Source organism: Pelodiscus sinensis, chromosome 4 (assembly GCF_049634645.1).
Source record: "Pelodiscus sinensis isolate JC-2024 chromosome 4, ASM4963464v1, whole genome shotgun sequence".
In the NCBI taxonomy this organism is placed as follows: Eukaryota; Metazoa; Chordata; order Testudines; family Trionychidae; genus Pelodiscus; species Pelodiscus sinensis.
The window spans coordinates 60,653,549-60,675,931 of NC_134714.1; the positions used below are offsets into that span (position 1 = coordinate 60,653,549).

Consider the following 22,383-nt stretch of genomic DNA (forward strand, 5'->3'; position numbering starts at 1 on the left):
TATCATCAGATGAGGAAGTGTTGACATAAAATACTTTTTATGAACAATAAGGTTACTGATTTGGTAAATTAAGTACCTTTCTTTTAATAAAAACCTTACATTTTTTTAACAGAATTATTTGCAACCTGGTGGAAAACTCATACTGGGAAACATGACGAGAAACAGTCAAACGTTCTCTTTTTGACAGCAAAAATCAAACACAAAAAGTCTGGTAAAGCTTGTGTGATAACTTGTGTGATATCTTTTGCTTGGCTATGTGAGGGTATAAGCAAAGAGCTGAGAAAGCCTTATTAAATCCTATTTTATTTCAAATAGTTCTATGGGTTGAAATGGTGCCTTTTAGTTTGACAGACCCAGTGCCAAATCCTGATTCATATTGCAAATATAAAAATATTTAAAGGTCTTAACTTCTAGTGTTGCATTACCACACACGCAGTAAGGAATCCTATAGCACCTTTAAAACTAACACATTTATTTGGGCATAAGCTTTAGTGGGCTGGAACCCACTTCGGAAGATGCATGAGGTTGAAAATGTTGGCATATTGTGAGGAGAGCTTCTACATCCCTAGTAGCTAAGGGTATGTCTACACTACAGAGTTAGTTCGAACTAACTTAGTTCGAATTAGTTAATTTGAACTAAGCTAATTCGAACTAACGCATCTAGAACTAAAAACTAGTTCGAATTAGCATTTTGCTAATTTGAACTAGCATGTCCACATTAAGTGGACCCTGAACAGAGCTTAAGGATGGCCGGAAGCAGTGCCGGCAGGGCATCAGAGGAGGACTTAGAGCGTGGAGATGCTGTCTCAGGCTAGCCGAGGGCTGTGCTTAAAGGGACCCGACCCCCACCCCGGACAGACAGTTCTCAGGGGTGCCCCGCTTGAAAACCAGTCCTGGCTTGGAGTGCCCGGAGTGCCCACACTGGGCACATCACACCACTCGGCCATCAGCCCGGCTGCACTTGACGCAGGCTGCCATCTGGGGAGAGGGGGCAATTGGGGGGCTGCAGGAGAGCTTCCACTCCCAGAAGCCCACAGAGCCAGCCCAGTCCTCCCCATCGGGGGCTCGTACCCCATTCCTCCCTCACCTCCTTCCACTTACCCTTCCCTAGCCCCTTTTCTTGATGTACAAAACAAAGGACAATTGTGTTCAAAAATGGAATCTGTCTTTATTGAACAAAACTGGGGGAGACTGGGAAAAGGAGGTGGGAGAGGGGAAGAGAGAGGCTGGGAGAGGGGAGGGCAACTACAATGATCAGGGGTTGGGAACAGGTCCCATATGAAGAGAGGCTAAAGAGACTGGGACTTTTCAGCTTAGAAAAGAGGAGACGGAGGGGGGACAGGATAGAGGTCTCTAAATGCAGGAGTTGGGTGTAGAGGGTGCATACAGAAATGTTCTTCATTAGTTCCCATAAAGAAGGACTAGAGGACACCAATGGAAAGGAATGGGTAGCAGGCTTCAAAGTAGTAACAGAAAGTTCTTCTTCACAAAGCAAAGAGTCAACCTGTGGAACTCCTTGCTGCAGGAGGCTGTGAAGGCTAGAACTAGAACAGAGTTTAAAGAGAAGTGAGATCAAGTCATGGAGGTTGGGTCCATGGAGTGGTATTAGCCAGGGGGTAGGAGTGGTGTCCCTGCCCAAGGTTTGTGGAAGGCTGGAGAGGGATGGCACGAGACAAATGGCTTGGTCACTGTCTTCGGTCCATCCCCTCCAGGGTCCCTAGGGTTGGCCGCTGTCGGCAGACAGGCTACTGGGCTAGATGAACCTTTGGTCTGACCCAGTACGGCCATTGTAAGCTCAGGGTCAGGGGTCTCAGTGGACCCCCTTGATTTTCATGCACACCTGCTCCTGGGTGGCCAGGCTGGCAGCTCTCCTGCCCAAGCCGGCCACTTTCCTGTGCCTAGTGCAGAGATCGTGGACAAGGTCCACGATGTCCGCACTAGACCAGGCGGGTGCCCGCCTCTTGCGGTCCCGGGCAAGCTCCCGGGAGCCGCCAGCCTGGTCCCGGGAAAAGGGGGAGAGCTGGGGGGGCATCGGGTGGCTGGCTCGATCCGTGCCAGGTGCAGGGTCTGCTGGCTGGGTGCTGGCAGGCTTGCACCTGGCACGGGCACCGTAGCCAGCCCGTGCCGGGGTCCAGGGCCAGGAGGGGGCATAGAGTTTCCCTGGTGATGGCCAGAGTGGCCACCAGGGAAACCTGGGGAGGGCTAGCCTCCCACTAGTTTGAATTAAGGGTCTACACAGCCCTTAATTCGAACTAGCTAGTTCGAACTAGGCTTAATCCTCATAAAATGAGGTTTACCTAGTTCGAACTAAGCGCTCCGCTAGTTTGAATTAAATTCGAACTAGCGGAGCGCTAGTGTAGCGCCTATTAAAGTTAGTTCGAACTAACATCCGTTAGTTCGAACTAACTTTGTAGTGTAGACATACCCTAGGATAGTGTTTTCTGGAAGATCATCAATGGATTGTAGATTTCTCAGGAAGTCAGTGGTGTCTCAAAGATAGAAGTACTAGTAGGATAGGGCCTGAGGAGAGAGATAGCTCTGCTGTAAGAGTGCCAATGCCTCTACACCAACTTTCCACATCAGGATGGACTACAAGCCATCAGGTACTGTATTCCCAATGATGTCATAACACATCTGGTGCTGAGCTTTGTGGCTTTGTTCTCTGAAAAGTGATTACCTAACAGATCTGCAATCTGCAAAATGAGTGTCATATCTGCTTACTACTTTTTTCTCCCATTAGAATAGTAGAGTCAATATAGCTATAAGAGAGTGAGCTGAATTCTTCCTAGACAAGAGTCTGGACACAGTGATCCATGCATTTTTCATCTCCAGATTGAATTAACATAATTCACTGTCTCTGAAGTTGAATGTAAACGCAAATTCAATTATTTCAGTTTGTGCAGAATGCAACTGCCTATTTATTTTATGAGTGATCACATCACAACTGTCCTCTACCTCCGCAGGCTTTTAAACTACTTCTGCTTCAAGTTCAAGGGTTAGGGTACAGCTACAATTAAAGGTTGCATCTTCATATATGCACTGCAAGAAAGATATGTTCCTCTGGACCAATGCAGATCATATGCCTATGACAAAGTCCTTGAAAGTCCTTGAAAGCTGGAGGTAAGGCAATCTCAGCACAGGAATCCACTTGAGGAAGGCTATTAGAATAAAATGCAAGACCTTTGATAAAACTTTTCTATCAGAACCAGAATGGTCCTTACAACAACCACTTCTGCAAAAAATAAAACAATAACCAATGAAGACCTGAAGTTTACAGGAGATCCATTAAGGACCATGCTATGCCAACTAAGTTAACCTGAGAAATACTCAAGTGCTAGAGTGATAGGTGCTAATATAAAAACCTTAGATAAAGAAATAGAAATCATGTTGCCCATGAGACTCTGCACAAATTGCCCTCTTATGTATGAAAGAATGATTTCAGAGACAGTCTGAGGATTCTCAACTACAGTCTTTTTATGTGAAACGTCACCTCAGTTGGAGGCATTTGTGACATGTACATCCAAGTTCATGTTCCAGAAGTAAAGACTTGAGTATTTTACAAGTGTTGATATCAGTTACTGTTGCTATCTTTGGCCTTGTCTACATGGGGACTTTCAGAAATTTTACAGCAAATCAACTAAAGGTCTGACATCAACAGACAAAAGTTAAAGCAAATTCAACATGTGTGCTTGCACTCATTCAAAAGTGGCAAGTAGAGGTCACTTCTAAATGAGAGCATCCACATAAGGTTTAAGGCACTTTTAATTTAGTGCTTTAATTTCAAACCCCAAGTTGATTTGTCTATACAAGGACACTTTCAAGAGTGTCCTTATATAGACAAACTCTTAGAAGGGTCTTTCCACCAGATTACCCACCTTCATCTGAGGGTAATCTTCATCATTGCAACTGTATCATTTAACTGAACCTGCTAGTTTAGACCCTGATGCAGAAAAACATTTAAGTACAGTTTAAATCCTGTGGGACTATTTATGTGCTGAAAGCTGAGCCAGTGATTAAATGTCTTGCTGGATTTGGGCTTTCATCACATATGCTTTAGGAAGAGGAGTGGAGTAAGAAGAGAAGGGGGAGGCATTAGGCAATCGTGGAATGAAGTGTCCTACTGAACTGAAGTATCCCATGCACAACGTAATTATTTTTGTCAAAATTGGAAATAGTATGGCTGAGCTCCCCAGGGATAAAATCGACATGGTTCTAGAACCCACTTGACATTCATGAAAGGTGGAAGGAGGGGAAAAAGTGTTGCCAGGGAACTTCATGTTCCATGCACAAAGAAATTTAACTGAGATAACTCAGTGTAAGAGTTTTGTGGAGAAGTGGGTCTAAACCTGCTGGAACAGGATGTACCAAAAACAGCTGTAGGCAAGGGTAGCAGAAGAGGAGATGGCAGCAAGTCAGTAGGCTTATTGTCTGTCTCTCTCTCTGCCAGAATTCATGATTTCTCTCTCCTCCCTGCAAGATCTTTTTCTTCTTGTTCTTTTCATTTCATAATTCTCTGGTTAGAAGCAACAGGAGCTGGAGGTGGTTCAGCAAACTCTATATTTAGGGATGGGGGAAAGGTAAGGGAGACACAGAGGGAGATAAAGCTCAATAACAGTATTTTTATTCTAGTATGGGAAACAGAGAGTCATATGACAAAGGGAAGGGAAACATGTTCCTGCAAAAAGGGCCAGAGTGACATCATTTCAGAATGTGAAATAAAGTCTACAATTTTCTAAAATAAGAAATTTACCAGAAATACAATTTTGGTTTCTATGCATCTTTAACTTAAAATGAGGTGACACAGATGAGTACTGAAAGAGCCAGTAAAACAACTCGTCTTATACTTTTTAGTAAATCAACTTTTCATGTACTTTTTAACTGAGATGCTTACAGACTTATCCAAGTGCTACTGAGGAAGTCGAGAACCATTCCAAAAACTTCAATGAGTCAGATCAAGTGCTCACAAAACATATTTTTAGATTACCTGAGATGAGATTCTCACCAGTGATGTGGCCCCTTTAAGATGCATGCAAGTGTCAAGATAGTAAGAAGGAGCCCTAAGAGTACTATATCCAGCTGTGGAAGGGTTCCCCCAGAATAGGCACCTTGCTGAGGCCAGAGCTGAAGGCAGGAAAGTATGTGGTGGAGAGGCTGTATCATTGAGCAAATTCTGCAGCCCACTGCCACACCTTAAACAAGCCCCAGGATGTCTCCAACTCCGGAGCAGCCAAGGATCAGGAGGGCACAAAAGTGCTCTGGGGTTGGAGACAACCTGGGGCCTGTGTAAGGTGTGGCAGTAGGCTGCAGAAAATTTCCTGTACCGTAAGTTCTGTTTTGCATCTCTTGGAATTGCAACACAGAGTCTCACCCTTGGAGAATAGGAAACAGAAGTAAGTAAGGCCAGTAAAATGGATACAGAGAAGATTCTTACCTGTGTTTTATCAAAGAAACTTGAGTCTGGATTTATTGTTCTACACATTTTTACATATTGTTTTTACTTTAATAAAGATTGCAGGTATACAGTTGTGACAGATAGTCTGCCCTTGAAAAAGATATGGGAAGAGAGAGAAGTGATCCCAGGCAATAAGGATAGGGGTCAGCATAAATGTTCCCTCTTTTTTCATAGCAGGCCAGATGGGGCTAAGCTAGCAGAAGCTCTGAAACTGACCTGAACCAAAGCTGCAGGGAAGAGAGCTGTGGGAAACTTCTTCATCAAGGAAACTATAAAGGCCAGTTTGGATGATAGCCCCATGTGTGCCACAGAATCTGAGCCAGGCCTAGTTGTATGATGTTCTGCCTTTGGGGTTAAAAAACTAGGCCTCTGAAGACCTAGTTCAATTTCAAGCCCTACTGAACTTATTAAAACTCTCCCTTGGGGAGACTGACACACACAATGGTGGCAATGCACCAGGTTGTCAGGTGATGCTGTCCACTACAATTGTATATTTGTCAATTCTTTGTTTTACCTCACAGATATTTTGTATATGTGAGATAGTATTTTGATTTAATTTTTATGCTCTACAAATAAGTGCCTAGACTGTTCATCTCCATGATAACCTCACTGTTATGTTTTTATTTTCTGATATAATATATAAATTTTTCATACTACGTGGTGGCCTTGATCTGAATGGCTGTGGGTGTGGCTCCCGAGCACACAATTAAACTGCTAAAAGGACAAGTGGCACTTGATTATGGAAATTATAATGCATCAGTTGTCTAAATTCATAAGGTAAACATATTGAGCTAGTTTCTGATCTATTACATCCATGTAAATCCCAAGTAAATCAATGGGGTAAACTCCACCTGCATTTATACCACTGTCACAGATTAAACTTTGAATATGTTTTTATTAGTTTGAGTTCAGATTAGATCATGTATGACCTCTGCCAACATTGACTTTGTATCAGTGAAATCAGAAGTTTCTTCTCACTGAATGGTGAACAGCCAGCACAATAGCTAAAAGAAAATTTATATTTTTAGCTTATGGTAATTGAAAACTTGTTAATGTGATATATGTGGAGTCCACATTAAATTAATAGATTTCTTTGCTGTAACTACCAAGTTATCTTTGTTAGAATGACTATTTTTCCTCAGATTCTTTTTTAAAAAATCACCTAAAAAAGTTATTTTATTCTCACACAATAATACACAGGATGAAAGGGAGATTGCTTCTTTAAGAAAGCTAAAAAGTCAAGGTACAGAGCAGTGAGAAAGGGAGTGGAGACAAAGTAAATTTTTATAACTGTTATCTCAAACACAAAACAGCTGCTGTTTCCCCTCTTACTGCTAGACATTACCAGAAAGTTTCAGATTCCAATATTATCATTCCAGATCCTGCATACCTTCTGTTAGATTCAACTTCTAAATTCCATCTTCAGTTCTTATTCAGACAAAACTCCCATTAAGAAATGTGCATCTGACATTCAGTTACGTTATTAGGTTACTATATACTATCCAATTAATGTAAAGAAGCTTTTGTGCAATTGAGAAGCGGATCCTAAGAAAGATCAACAGTGACTGACTCATAGTCTCCATGCTAATTAGTTACGTACTGTCACATTATTGGATTGTGAAGGGAGCAGCTGGGGCACTGCTGCACCCATGGGGGGTATTCACCCCAAAAATGGTACAAAGGGGGCCATGTGAAGGGTCAAACAAAAGCTTACTTTCTTCTGATTCTGTATCTGATCTACATATAGCTGTATAATGTCTGTGTGTGGAGTTAGGGATCTGTACTCTGTATAGAGACTGGAAGTCTGTCTGAATGTGCTTGAGTAATTGGCTAGGAATGTTTGCCTATGGACATGCTAATGAGTGAAGCTCCAGGGGACAATGGGCCTCTGAAGGCCAAAGACACACCTGGATACTAGCCATGTGATTCTAGCCAGCCTGGAAGAAACCAGGAAGGAGGTATAAATATGCCATGTAGTCGACTCCATGTGGTCTTCAGATCTGCTTCTGACCCCAGTTGCGGCCTCGCAGGGAATCACGAGCCGGGAAGAACTGTGGACCCATCCTGCTATAGGATGTGCAACAAGGACTTTTAAGCCAGCAGCTATAACATCTCTGCTACAGCCTGCATCGAGAACAGGGAGATTCGATGCATGTAATGTATGCTAGTTTAACAACCGTACTCTCGTGCTTTTCTTTCTTGTAGTAATAAACCTTTAGATTGTAGATTCTAAAGGACTGGCTCAGCGTGATTTGTGGGTAAGATCCAGAGAGTAAATTGGCCTGGGATCTGTGGCTGGTTTCTTGGAACTGGACAGAACTTGTTCGGGGTAGGTGGGATTGGGTTCTAAGACCCTCCCCCACCAGTGTATGAGGCCCGGAGCCATCTGGGGCATGGATATTGCTGTGGTGTCAGAGGGGTTTTGCTCATGAGGCTTCAGGCAGGCAGCTGAAGTGCTCTGTGGGACTGGTTTGTGGCCTGTTTGGGAAGGTCTCCAGTCTGGGGGCTGTAAGGAGCCCTGAATTTGAGCAATTCGCCCTGTGTGGATGCCCTCAGCTGTGCCCGGTCCGTCCGTCACATGTACCTTACCTAGAATCTAAGGCTACTTGCTGCATGGATTATATTCTTATCTTCAACTACAGGTAGAACTTCTCTACTCCAGCACCCTCAGGACCTGGTGGGTACTGAACCAGAGAATTTGCAGAACCATGGAAGATCAATATTTTAGTGAGTAGTTTTCTTTTTATATTTTTTTTTGCAAAGGCAAATAAACAGAAGAGGAAGTTACTCACCTTGGTGCAGTAATGATGGTTCTTCGAGATGTGTGTACCCCGTGGGTACTCCACTTTAGGCGTCGGCCTTGTCCCAGCACCACAGATTGGAGTTTTGAGCAGCAGTAGTCAGCCAGACTGCACATGCGTGGCTGGCATCTCCCTGAATAGTGGGGTTGGTAGTGGAGCACCTATGGTGACACATCTCAAAGAACTGTCATTACTGCACCACGTTGAATAACTTCCTCTTCTTCTTCAAGTGATGTCCCCTTGGGTGCTCCACTGTAGGTGACTGTGTAGACTGGATGGCGGGGTTCCAGAGTCAAGGTTTGTTTGATGTTGAAAGTACTGCTGAGGCTAACAAGGAGTCCACAGCCAAACAATGAACAATAGCATAATGTTTCATGAAAGTGTCATTGGATGATCATGTGGCTGCCCGACATATGTCCTGAAGAGGAACCCTTCATAAAAACACTGTGGATGTAGCTACAGCTCTTGCAGAATGAGCCTTTGGTTGGGATGGAAGCGGTCTATCGTATATGGAATAGCAAGTGGTAAGGCACGAGATTATAAGCTTAGCAATACATAGGGATGACAGTGTTTCATCCTTGGATTGATCAGCAAGGGAAACTATCAAACGTTCTGTTTTGTGGAAAAGCCAAGTCCTATCAATGTAGAAGGCGAGCACCCTGCGCACATCGAAAGAGTGGAGGATTGCCTCTTGTGGCGAGGTGTGTGGCTTAGGGTAAAAGGAAAGGAAGATGACTGGTTCATTAATGTGGAACTCAGAGCACACTTTGGAGATAAAAGCTGGATGGGTCCGTAATACAATGCTATCTCTGTTGAAGGTGATGTCTGGTGGTACTGACATCAGAAGTGCAAGTTCACAGACTCTGCTGGCAGATGTTATAGCAAGCAAGAAGACCACCTTCAGCATCATCATTTGGAGCGACGAAGTAGCCAAGGTTTCAAAGGGTAGTCGAGAAAGAGTGTCCAGCACTAGGACCAGGTTCCAGGGTGGAGGTGGGGGGGTCTGTGAGGTGGGTTAAGGTTGGTCAACCCTTTTAGGAACCTCTTCGTAGCTGGGTGAGCAAACTATAGAGTGCCGGAAGGCAGTAATTGCCGCAAGATATACCTTCAAGGAAACAATGGCTAGACCTGACTGTTTCAGGTAAAGGACATACTTGAGGATCTGATGAAGAGGTGCTGCATATGGGTTGATCTGATTAGCAGAGCACCAGGAGGAGAACCTTTGCCATTTACAGAGGTAAGTAGCTTGGGTGGTGTCCCTTCTACTGTGTATCAAGACCTCTTTGACCTGTGCCAAGCAAAGATCTTTGGATGTGCAGAACCAGCTAGGAACTAGGTGGTTAGGTACAGGATCTGGGGCTGAGGGTGTAGGAGGGTGCCATGGTCCTGGGTCAGCAATTCTCGTAGATTGGGAAGAACAATTGGCAGATACAGAGACATTCGGTGGAGAGAAGGGAACCACGGCTGGTGGGCCCAGGAGGGCGCTACAAGGATCAGCCTGGCTCCATCTGTGTTAATTTTCTCAAGGACCCCAGGTATAAGTACGATAGGGGGAAATGCATACAGAAGAGCCCTTCCCCAGTTGAGGAGAAAAGCATCCCCTGGGGATCCCCAACCGATACCTGCCCTGGAGCAATAATATTGGCATATCATATTTTTGTTCGTGGCAAAGTGGTCTATCAGAAGGAAACCCCAGTGATGGAAAATACACTGGAATATGTCGCTGCGCCGTTCCCACTCATGATCCGGTGCGAGAAGTCTGCTCAGGGAATCCGCGGCAGCATTGTTGTCACCAGGTAAGTATGATGCTATTAAAGTGGTCTTGTTGTGAATGCACCAGTTCCAGAGGTGCACTGCCTCTGCACAAAGGGATCGAGACCAAGTACCACTTTGGCGATTTATATAGTACATTGTGGTGATATTGTCAGTGAGTATGCTGACAGTGGAGTCGCAGATGTGGTTCTGGAAGTGTTTGCAGGCATTGAAGACTGCCCTGAGCTCCAGAAAATTTATGTGGAGAGCTGCCTCTAAGGATGACCATCAGCTTTGTACAGACATGCCGTTCATGGGGGCACCTGGCCAATGAAGGAGGCGTCTGTGGTAATGTGGGCTGAAGGTTGAGGCCGGTGAAATGGGACTCCTACCAGGAGATTGTGTGAGTCAGTCCACCATATGAGGAATGTGCGAACATCGGCTAAAGGAGTCACTATTTTGTGGACGTGATGTTTTGTCAAAGTATACAGGGATGCTATCCAGTGTTGAAGACAGCAGAAGTGTAGTTGTGCGCGGTGGACAACATAGGTTGTGGCCACCATATGGACCATTAGTTGTAGGCATGTGAGTATTGGAACAGTAGGGCTGGTGATTAGTACAGCAACCGGGTCTTGGATGGCTTGGAACCTTTGGTTGGGTAAGTAAATTTGTCCTGTAGTGGAATTGAGACAAGTACCTATGAACGCCAAAGTCTGAGAAAGTTTGAGCGTGGATTTCAGGTTGTTGATAATTAGACAAAGGAAATTGAAAGTTTGGCTACTGCTATCATATGTTGTCTCTCCTTTGAAGAGTGGCCTTTTATAAGGTAAAAGTTGAGGTAGGGAAAATTATAACAGCCCGTCGATGCAAGTATGCTGCCACCACCCCCAGGGTCTTTGAGAATACCCTGGGAGTGGAGGAAAGGCCAAAGGAAAGCACCCAATACTGAAAATACTCCCTGCCTACTGTAAAGCGAAGAAATCACCTGTTGGCAGGATGAATGGTGAAGTAGAAGTAGGTATCTTGAAGGTCGAGGGCTGCAAACCAATCCCCATCATCTAACACCAATATTATTGAGGCAAGATTTGCCATTTTGAACTGTTGTTTTCTGAGATAATGGTTGAGCTTTCGAAAATCAAATATGGATCTCCACCCTCCTGTTTTCTTTTGGGTGAGAAAATAGCGGGAGTAGAACCCTTTTCCCTTGAATTTATCTGGTATTTTCTCTACAGCTCCGATGGAGAAGAGATGATGGACCTCTTGTTTTAGAAAGTTCTCGTGAGAAGGGTCCCTGAAGAGGGACGGGGTATATGGGGTGGTTGGAGGCAGAGAAAGGAAGGGGATGGTGTAGCTGGATGATATGATCTCCAGAACCCAATGTGATGGTGGACTATTGATGGAAAACAGTCTTAGACGGTGGCGAAATATGGGTGAGGCATGATCGTTCAGACTGGCATCAGGAAGGATTGCAAGTCCTCAACCGAGAAATCAAATCTGCTGTTTGTTGGATGGTTGATTGGGGGCACGGTTGGTCTGATTGCTCCTTCTTTGGGCTCTCTGCCTTGTTCATGGCTGGTCGAAACCACATTGCTGTTGTCTTTGGTAAGGCATGTAATGCTTGTGTCGGTATGGAGGCGTATACATACCAAGGATACAAAAAGTGGTACGTAAATCTTTGCTCGAATGGAGGACCACGTCCATTCTCTCGGCAAAGAGCTTCTGTTTGTCGAATGGGAGGTCCTCAACCTTATTCTGCAGTTTTCTTGGAACTCACGCCATTTGCAACCAGGAAGCCCTTCTCATCACAACTGCAGTAGCTGTCAAACAGACGGCTGTATCCGAGACGTCTAACGCAATCTGGAGACCTGTCCTGGCAAAAGCATAGCCTTCCTGGACAATGGATTTTAGGATCAGTCTCTTCGAGTCTGGCAGGTGTTCCATAGGCATTGTGAGGTTTGTGTAATTGTCAAAATTGTGATTCGACAAGAGTGCAGCATAGTTGGCAATACAGAGTAATAGTGTTGCTGAAGAGTACACCCTTCTCCTGAATAGGTCCATTCTTTTGCTGTCCCTTTCAGTTGCAGCATTCTTATACTGAGAGGCCTTGGACCTGTGCTGAGCAGTGTCTATAACCAAAGAATTAGGCTGGGGATGAGTAAATAAAAAGTCCATCCCTTTCAATGGGACAAAGTATTTCTTGTCTGCCCTTTTGTTTGTTGGTGGAGCAGAGGCTGGGGTCTGCCAAATCTCCTCTGCTACCTCCATAATTGCCTGATCTATTGGCAGTGCTGCTTTAGCCCGGTGAGGGGGCTGAAGATTTTAAGGAGACGGTATTGCTTGTCCTGTACCTCCGCCAATTGGACCTCCTGACTTGGCGCAACTCTGTTAAACAAGTCTTGAAACTGTTTAAGATCATCAGGGGGCGATATATCACCGGAATTACAGCTTTGTCAGGAGAGGATGACAATTGGTCCATGGGGGAAATGTCAGACTAGTCTACCGCCGCATCTGATAATTGCTCCTTCTCAGGTTCCGAGTGATGTGTTTGGGGTGAGGAGCTCCGCGGTGGCAACAGCAGATGATGTTCCCATGGCATCATGGAGGCAGGTGGATATCTGGGAGACCTATAGCAACATGGGGACCATCTCCTAGAATGTGACTGCTAGTAAGGTGTATGGTCGCGATGATAACTGTGGTGATGATGCGATCGCTGAGGTAAGGAAGGTCTTGAAGAGAATGCACTTCTGTGCTCTTCCCAATATGCAACATGTGGAGACAACATTGGTGAATGAGGAAGTATTACCTATCCTCTATATGAGCGAGGCAGGGAGAGAGATAGGTGCCTCGTGTGGTGATGAGAATTTCTCCATGGTGCCGCAGGGAACAGAGATGGAGATTTCCCTTGTGGCAAGTATGAAAATGCCCCATGTTCCGTTTGAAGGATGTGCGGTTCTGGTGACCTTGGTGCCAGCGAAGAAGGTGCTGGGGAGAACATTGGAGAAACAGAACTAGGGCTTGGGCTCCAACGCCTGTTGGTTTTTGCAGACTCTTTCCTCGATGCCGAAAAAGCATCACTCTTCTCCAGTGCTGATGCTCAATAGCCATGGGTGCCGGCAGTGCCACCGGAGTCAGTGTCCATGCCGGAGCCTTGGAAGCTGGGGCTGCTGGTGCCGATCTCAGTACCGTCGGTGTTCAAGGTGTCGTCTTTTTCCCTTTGCGACTAGAACTATCTTTAAGTGTGAAGAGGCAGTACTGGACCTTCCGGGCTTATCTCCTACGCTCACCCTGCTCATAGGGATCGGCGGAAGGGGATGTGATGGTGAAGCCCATGTCTTTTTCACCAGAGCTGACCCTGGAGAGGACGCTTTCCATTTTTGCATGGTAGCAGGGTCTGCGTGAGCTGCAGATGCCGAGTCCATTGGCTGGAGCACCTTGTCAAAAAGAATCATCTGGAGGCACATTTCCCTATCGCTCCAGGCTCTTGCTATTAACTTCAAGCAGTGAGGGCATTTCTGAGGCACATGAACCTCACCCAAGCAGCGAATACATGAAGAATGGCTGTCGGAGACCGGCATGGGCTTGTGACTAGTATCACACTTCTTAAATCCCGGAGAACCTGGTATCGTTGATTTGGTTTTAACTCTGGGGTTTTTTTGAAACTTGAAAGGGCCAGTAGCAACAAAGAATTTTTTTTTAAAACAAACTACAAACTACAACTATTAACTATAAGCTGTAAGTAGGAAACAAACTGACTAATATTAACTACAACAACTAACTAATAACTCTCTTTGTTTTTCTGACTAGAAGAATTGAAGAGAGGAGCTTGCTGTCTGCGACTGAGGGCAGTTATGAAGGAACTGGTGGAAGCCAGACCCTGCGCATGTGCAAAATGGTGCGAATGCCATGAGACGCTGGTGCTAACCACTGCTGCTCAAAACTCCGATCTGCAGCGCAGGGACGAACCTAACACCTACAGTGGAGCACCCACAAGGACATCACTTGAAGAAGAACAATATTTGAAATGCTCTTAGTAGTTTATGACTGTACTGATACACCCTATATATGCCTATACCTAGGCAAGGCTTATCAGCTTTCTGCATAACAAAGTGTTAGTGTTACACAATTTTACTGTATTGGCACAAAGAAATAAGTAGATAAAACATAAAAATATGCTTATACTTAGCAGCATTACCAACTCTTCCATTGCTTACTAGTCTCTTAGAAGATATTTAGGGGTAAATTAGAGCTAAATAGCAGCACAGAATACTGAGCGCAAGAACTTTCAGCTGAAAACAAACATTATGGGACCATGGGAAAATTGGCCATGCCCACGATAAGTGGACATCTGGCTACAACAGTCATGCCAGACCATGGACGTTGCCAGACCAGAGAATGCTGGATTAGAGAGGTTCAACCTGTACTGCTTAATCCTGCAAAGTGATGAGTACTCTTGCTCTAATTCAGAAAAGTACTTAGGCATATGCTTATGTCTATGAATAGGAATAGTCCTGTTGATGAGAGTTGTGACTGGATTAAATTTAAGCAAATGATAATGTACTTTGTTGAATTAGGAAGAGAGTGCCCACCACTTCCTTGCTTACAGGAATAGCTGACATCAGATTTTAGCCATTTTTCTTCAAAACATTGAAGTGTATGCAAAAAAAGGAAAAAATAGATTATTAGAATTGACATCATATTTTTCAAGTGCATACTCAGTTTTACCAAATTCAATTAAACAGTTTATCTACTATTGTATGTTGAAAAATGTACATTGCTTGTAAAACAATGAACAATATTATGTAAAATATTCACCAGAAATTCAGTGAAGTGGAATATTCTATTTTAGCAGTTAATCTGTAATGCATGAAAATAATAACTCTCTCTGTAAGAAGAAACTATTTCACAGCAATAATTAAGATATTCAGTGTATATGTGCATGATGATTTCTCTGTATCCAGAGTCTAAAATTAATGAAGATCACTGAACTGTACTTTACCAAGGCTTTATAAAAATGACTATAAGTAGGAGTATGTATACTACTCTGGTGTCACGTCTTCAATCTTCAGATCATCTGCACAAAAAGAAGAAATCATACATGAATTGCTTAAGGACAATAATATGTGCAAGTATAAATGAAAAAAGTAGTAACTGATTTGTGATACATAATCTTCCTGAATACCAACAAGAGCAGAGAAAGCTGGGAATAAGAGCAGTCACTCATGCGTATCTACTGATTGAACTCTCAAAATTGAGCAATATCAACTCTTTAGTAGTATACTACATATCATCAGTAATAAATGACAAAAATAATTAAAATACCTCCCATTTATTTCTGAAGTTTTTCTACATGTATTTTAATGCCAGAAATGGCAGATCTGAAAAACCCACTATTGGACTTAATTTGTGGGGAACTTGAAAATGGCTGTCAGTTATGAAAACTGACATTACAAATATCTCATTTCCCTTTTTATACTTCTTTTCACTCTGTCCTGTAGAACATCAGCAGTTCATGAGCCATATCCACTTGCTCCAGCTACCTGACCAAGACCTAATCCTGGTCAAAGACTCATGTGACAGCAGAGAGATGTGAATAGAGGCTTTTCACTATGAAAAAACAGATCCACAAAAGTTTGGGCAGCAAATCTCTGCTACTAACCCACTTTCTGTCAAAGCATTTGATAAACAAAACAGGTTGGTAAATAACTATGTGAATTTAAACTTTACATATTTTAAAGTGTATATAATTGAATATTATTCAACAATTAATTTTAAAAAATCAATACATCAGATGATATCATGCTGATATATTAAAATATTAAGACATACGTAATACATTTAATAATGTAATTCTATAGACTTTAAATGCTTCACTATGTGATGTTCTACATGGGAAAATTATTTACCAGTACTTGTTTTGTTATGATCTCCTCTCTTCCCTATTCTGCAAGACACACACTTCAAATTATGCTAGAATGGCTCCACTTTCCTATCAGGAGGAAGCAACTAAGTGAAATTGACAGTTTCAACAGCCCTACTTAAGATAATGGTTCATCTGCAAATTTTTCCACTACACTGCTTACAACTTTTTCCAGATCATTTATGACTATGTTAAATAGCATTGGTCCCAGTTCAAAACCCTGGAGGAGACAATTATTTACCTCCTTCCATTCTGAAAAATGACCATTGATTACTACCCTTTGTTTCCCCTCATTTATTCCTGTCTTTGTTTCCAGTTACAGATCCATGAGAGCACCAGCTCTCTTGTCCCATGACTGCTTAACAGCCTTTTCAGTGATGGACCTTATCAAAGGCTTTCTGAAAGACCAAGTACACTTTATCAACTGGATCACTCTTGCCACATGTTTGTTGGACCCCTTAAAGAATTCTGAAAAACTGATGTGGAACAATATTTCTTTACAAAAAGCTATGTGTCTCTTAGCCAACAAATCATGCTCATCTTTGTGTCTGAATTCTGTTCTTATTTGCTTCCTGGCTCATCATCTCTCATCCTTCTCTGACCTCTTCTCTCAGTTATCCATATGCCTATCATTATCACATTTCTTTTGAGAAGAAAAGAGAAGAAAGATAATGCAGAGTTGCTTCTCCATGCTCCCAGAATGAGGTTGTAAAAATAAGACTTGAGTGTGGTGAGCAAGATTTTAACTCTGCAGGTTCAGTTACTGACAGTCCTGCTTACCTCCTTGTTCCTGATAGGCTGTTATCACCCCACCTAACGCAAGGCATCTTTTTTACAGAATGGGGGAAACAGAACAATATGCAATCAAAGCAATCATAATAATCAGAGCTCAAAAATGCTACTCTAATAAGGAGGTGAGATGGTGCTAAATTGAGATAGTTTGATTATATCAAGTATTATATGCGCTAATAAAAAGGGTACTGGATTCCAAATTTGGAAGTAATTGGGTATATCATGACAATAAGTTAGTAAACAATGAGCTCTAATATAGTAAATTAAAGAGAATTCTGTTAAATTATCATATAATCAAACTATCTTAATTTATCACAAACTCAGTAATATTACCAGTGTTTTACCAATCCAATGTAACTTTTTAGCTCGCATTGATGCATAGCTATGTGCCAAGTTGATTTATTAGAACACAAATTCTTTTTTTAAAAAAGGAAGAGTGACTCACACAGCTATTAGGTTAAACATCTACATGTGGATTTGTTTTAATTATCAAAGAACAAATGTTTTACATTTGCATAAAAGAGATTAGAAATATGTGGACACACCAAGTTTTATAGTAATATATATTCTCTATTTAATTGCGCACTAGGTGATGTGTATAAGTCTCTCTTTACTGAACATAAACAACAACAAAAACGTAGAACATAAATATGTATAGTTAGTATATGTTTATGCCACATGCATTTTGTCAACATAAGGGTTAAAGTGCTGTAAGCAATTCTGATTTTCTGATATTTAAATTACAATATATTTTTATTTTATTTTATTTTTTAAGTATGGAGCTTATATCAGAGAAACAACTCAACAGACATATCTTGGGATTCATGTGAATTAACATGAGAATATCGGTCCTCCAGAAACAGAAATGAAGTTCAAAATGAAAAAAAGAAATAACAGAATTTTCTATCATAAAAAATGTTCTATCTTTTTCTAGCATTATTTTCCAGTTAACAGTATTAATTACAATCAATACTATAAAAATAATAAGATTCCGGGACTGTTACTCTGAACTGATAGAAACTGCTACAAGCAGGATTGAGGCTCTTTTTTTTCAGAATGTAAGCAGACTGAATCCTCACTGGGTTTTGCAATCTGTTACCATTCAATGTTTAAATTCTTAGCCATTTTGACTTTATGAATAATACCCCATATGACAGCATGAGCTTTCAGCTCCTCCTGTTTCATAAGACTATTAATTTGGGGGGCAATTTCATCAAAGCAAGAATTTTGAAAAACAATTTGCATGTGTTATTTTTGGAATAGCTTTATGCTTTATAAAAGTACTTTCTTGCCCCACCACATAACTGTAGTGCATTAGTGAATACCTTTGGTGAGAATTTGCTTCTTTTGTTCATCTTAATCAAAAAGCCTTTTCTAAATTATTGTTAAAAGCCTCACCTCCTCTGGTCTGCAATGGTATGCTGGGAATGTCAGCCTCTGTGGATAGTTCATTGTTCATGCTGATGCAATCAAATAGTTCATCCAAAAAAGAAGGTTTTTTCAATGTTTTTGCAGTGAGTGCTCTTGACATAAAGTAACCTTCAGTATTACTCTTATTCTCCATCTCCTGTGAACTTTCTAGGTCACCAGGTTCTTCTATTTGGGGCAGAGAACCCTTTGATAAATGACTAATGGCCAGTGCTTTACTTAGATAGTAGCCAGAGATTTCACTCTCTGCACTTTCACATACACTTTTATTTTCGATTCCAGCCCTCTCCTGAGCTGTTAACATCCTCATGCTACCAGCTTCATCTAACTGTTTGGAAAGAGTGGAGCTGGAGAGCAGGGTGGAGTCTTGAGCTGTGTAACAAGAGAGATTTATTCCATCAGAAAGAGATTCCTGTGATTCTGGCATGGTAACATTACTTATTGTTCTTTGGAACTGCTTGCATTCTTCCAGAAGAGTCACAAGCTGCCCTTCAGAGAGACAAGGTAGTTCTTCAGGCTGGAAAAAATAAGCAAGAATTTCTTCTTATCAAATTATAACTATTAATAAAACTACACCCCCCCAAAAGAGTTTAGAAGACACAAAAGAATGAATAGGATTCTTGAACATTAATGCTAGTGGTCTTGTGGCTATACTGAGTTTAAATATGCTTGTATGTAAATAAGATAAGTGGGTGAGCATAGTAAATAAACTACATGTAAACCTTTCCACAGAGTACAACACAGTTAGATCAGATTCTGCAAGTTATTATTCTAAGAGGGGTGGGCGAGATTCTGTGGCCTGCACTGTGCGGGGGGTCAGACTAGATGATCATAATGGTCCCTTCTGACCTTAAAGTCTATGAGTCTATGAGTCTAAGTTAGCGGCCTGATGTACACCAGGCACTTAATGGAAAGGCCTTTCATTTCACCTACAGTCTCACACAAGACTTCATTACTTTCTATTTATTAAAAAAAACTCCTTTCCGGTAGGGTGACAGAGTGACGACATTATGTTCTTCCCTCTCCCCCCCCCCCCCCCCCCCCGGCCTCCAGCCTCAACAGAGTTCCCAGAAGGGGAAGAAGTGGCCATGACTCAGGGTTCTTCTTTCCCCCGGGGTGCCCCTTGGACTCACCACTGGCCCCTGGCACTTCTGCATGACAGCCACAGGGCGGCAGCAACAGCTCCTCATTGCGCTGGTGGACCCAACACTCCAAGGACCAGGGGGGAACCTCTGCCTCCAGCTACTTGAGCCACCACCTACTTGGAGTTCCAACCTCGAACCTTGTCTCTGCCTCCTGCTCCACAAGATTAGCGCACCAGAGCTGTCTTCTTGCGAGGTGGGGGTGGAGGAGAAAACCCCAAGGCTCTGCGCTGGATTCAGCTCACAGAGAAGTGTGCACACTGCTGAGCACAGAGGGCCCCTGGCCCTCCCCATAGCAGCATATGCACTTCTCCGTGATCCGAATCCAATGTGAAGCCTCAGGGTTTTCTCTCCCCCCATCCCCACAGGAAGCCAGTGCTGGCACACTAATCTTGTGGGATGGGGAGAGGGGGAAGTTCCAGGCTGAAGAGCCAGGCACGCGGCAGCCCCAGTGTGCCATCCCCGCTACACCCTGGCTCAGCCCCGGCCTTCCTCCTGTAACCAGAGGGACGCTGAGAGGCTGGGGGGCAGGCTGGGGCTGGCTGCAGCTGTGGGGGAGGGAATCCGGAGGCTAGGGCTCGCTGCGATGGTGGGAGTGGGAGGCACGAGAGGCTGGGACTGGCTGCAGCAGGGGAGGAAAATGTGGGGGCAAGAGGCTGGGGAGAGGGATGAGGGTGTCAGGAAGAGGCCAGGGCTGGCTGCAGTGATGGGGGGGGGGAGCTGAGAACCTGGCGGGGAGGCTGGGCAGAGGGATGGGGGCCCCGAGAGGCTGGGGCTGGCTGCAGCTGTGAAGGGGAGGGGGTGAGAGGACCCAGTGGCTGGCAGTGGGGGCCAAGAGGCCAGGGCTGATGTGGTCCCCTGCCCTTCCCTGCCCAGTGGCTGGGTCTGGTATGGATCCTGACCCTCCCCACCCCGGCAGCCAGGGCAAAAGCCGGGCTTGCCCACCCCCACAGACAGAGGAGGTGGTGAGTGTAGTGAGCAGGGGGCATGGCCCCCGTGTAGTTTTTAAAGATAAAAGCATAGTTGTTTATGGTATGTTAAATAGTTTAGTGACTTTATAAAATATAGTATTTTCTTGTTCATTTCAGGGCTCTATTCTCCTTCAGTTATCAAGAAAAACAGAATACATAGCTGAAAGATCCCTGGTATTCGGGTTATATATTTGAAGCTCTGACAGCCATGTATCCCTTTTTTTGTCTATATCTTATACTAACAATGTGGAGGCAGTTTTGCTAGATAGAGTTTATGATGCAAAAACCTTCAATGCTCCTCTATGAACAGAGCAGAGCAACGCCACACAATGGTGTAATGCAGGTAATGAAGGAAGTTATCTTTTCCTGCTGAAACTACAGGGAGTTTATTAGGCAGCTAAAGTGAAGATATTCAAAGAGCAATTTGGCAAGAGTTCTAGGGGTAACAATGTTACTTTTACAAAAAGTATACTGTTTATTTTTCAGATCACAATTACCGTAAAATCTTGAGTATAATGCACACTTTTCCCCCATTTTTTTAGCATCAAAGGCGGGGTGCACATTATCTATAGGAGGTTTTTTTTTTAAGTTTTAAACTCACCCTCGGCAGGCACGAGTTGGGCGGTGGGGGGAGGAGGGGCGGAGGGGAGATGGGACGGGTCCGGCAGCTGGGCAGGGGATGCTCCCCAGGCAGGTGCAAGCTCGGTTTGTGTTTGCAGTTGTGCCTTTGAGTTGTGAGGAGCTTCCTAATCTGACCTTGTAGATTTATTGTGCTTTGGAATTGCTTATATGGTGTTAGAAGAATTAGCAGGAGGAATATGGGGGCAAATAGTATACTGTAAAATCTCGAATATAATGGGGGTGCACATTATAGATAAGAGTTTAGTTTATTCAAGAATTCTGACGTTTAAAAGGCAGATGCGCATTATACATAGGTCCGCATTATACTCGAGATTTTACGGTAATGAGGGCCTCAGTTTTACCTGACATCCAAACATGATGGGTCAGATAATCAACTAATGATTTCAATACAGCTACACCAATTTATACTCCCTGGAGATCTGGCCCACTACAAAACCTCCAACACCATGAACCATATAGGATCATTGATCCAACACTGACTCAGAGTACAGTGCCACCCACCAGCATCACCACCATTTCCTGTAGTATCATGTTTTTTTCTGCAGAACTCTTATCTAAGTACTGACCTAACATGACACTGATGAGACGAGATATAACCCAAAGAGATATTGTTAAAACTGCTCATTCATGTTTATGAATGGGAACAGTCTTCAGTCAAAAAGAAATGAATACTTCTTTGTTAAATATGTTTCAGGTATTAAAAGTTTCAAGTTGACTCTATAAAATCAACAAGTTAGAGATCTGGGTCACTTCCAGTCATCACTCTACAATGAGTGTTTTTTCAAATCTTAGTGTCCTTTGAATCTCAGTGTTCTTTGAAATATCAAATAGATAAAAAGGATGTGGAAAAGCCTGCATTATCAAGCCACCATCAGCTACTGAATAATAGGTAGCATGAGTTGAGTTCAATTGCAAGGGTGCACAGACTCAACAGCAATGATGATGCCTTGGGAAAATACTTTTAAAAGAACAAAAGACCATTTAAGATCCCAAACTGATAACAGAGGTAAAAAAATCTTGATAGCTAATCTATAAAGTAAACATTATACAAAAAAAAAAAAGAATCAGGAAATTCATCATGCAAAACTGTGTTGCAATCTAAAGATGTCAGAACAAATATTGATGAAAGCAACAGTCATTCAATTTGAGGTACAATTTGTACACATGGATTTACAATATATTAACATACTAAAAAGGAACATAAAGATTATGCAATGTTTTAGAACTAATCTAGAGTATTAATACTTGCAAAGTCTTATTTAGAAATCTGCTGGGTGTTAATGCATAGTAATTATGCAAAAGTCCAGCCCAGAGGATGATAAATAGTAAGTAAAATTATAATAACATTATATAATTCAACCATATGCCCTCACTCCGAATATTGTATTCAATTGGTCCCATTTCTGAAAGGAGTTAGCAGAATTAGAAGGGTCTCAGAGATGGATGTCAAGGCTGTGCATAGGTAAACTCTCATCTAATGATAGAG

The 22,383-nt window shown here is 42.9% G+C and overlaps 1 protein-coding gene across 6 annotated transcripts in view; it reads right to left on the reverse strand.

Moving 5' to 3' along the window:
* Nucleotides 1-2,348: 2,348 nt before the first annotated feature.
* Nucleotides 2,349-22,383, reverse strand: part of FSIP1 (fibrous sheath interacting protein 1) — a 201,440-nt gene continuing 181,405 nt past the window's right edge. For 2 of the 6 annotated variants that reach the window (XM_075927072.1, XM_075927073.1), the window contains exon 11: nucleotides 17,198-18,659. In XM_075927072.1, coding sequence (XP_075783187.1) covers nucleotides 18,075-18,659 — 585 coding nt within the window. In that variant the 3' untranslated portion in view covers nucleotides 17,198-18,074. Of the gene's footprint in view, nucleotides 15,077-17,196; nucleotides 18,660-22,383 lie in introns of those variants that run through there. The other 4 variants (XM_075927069.1, XM_075927068.1, XM_075927067.1 and 1 more) reach the window with 4 other exon arrangements.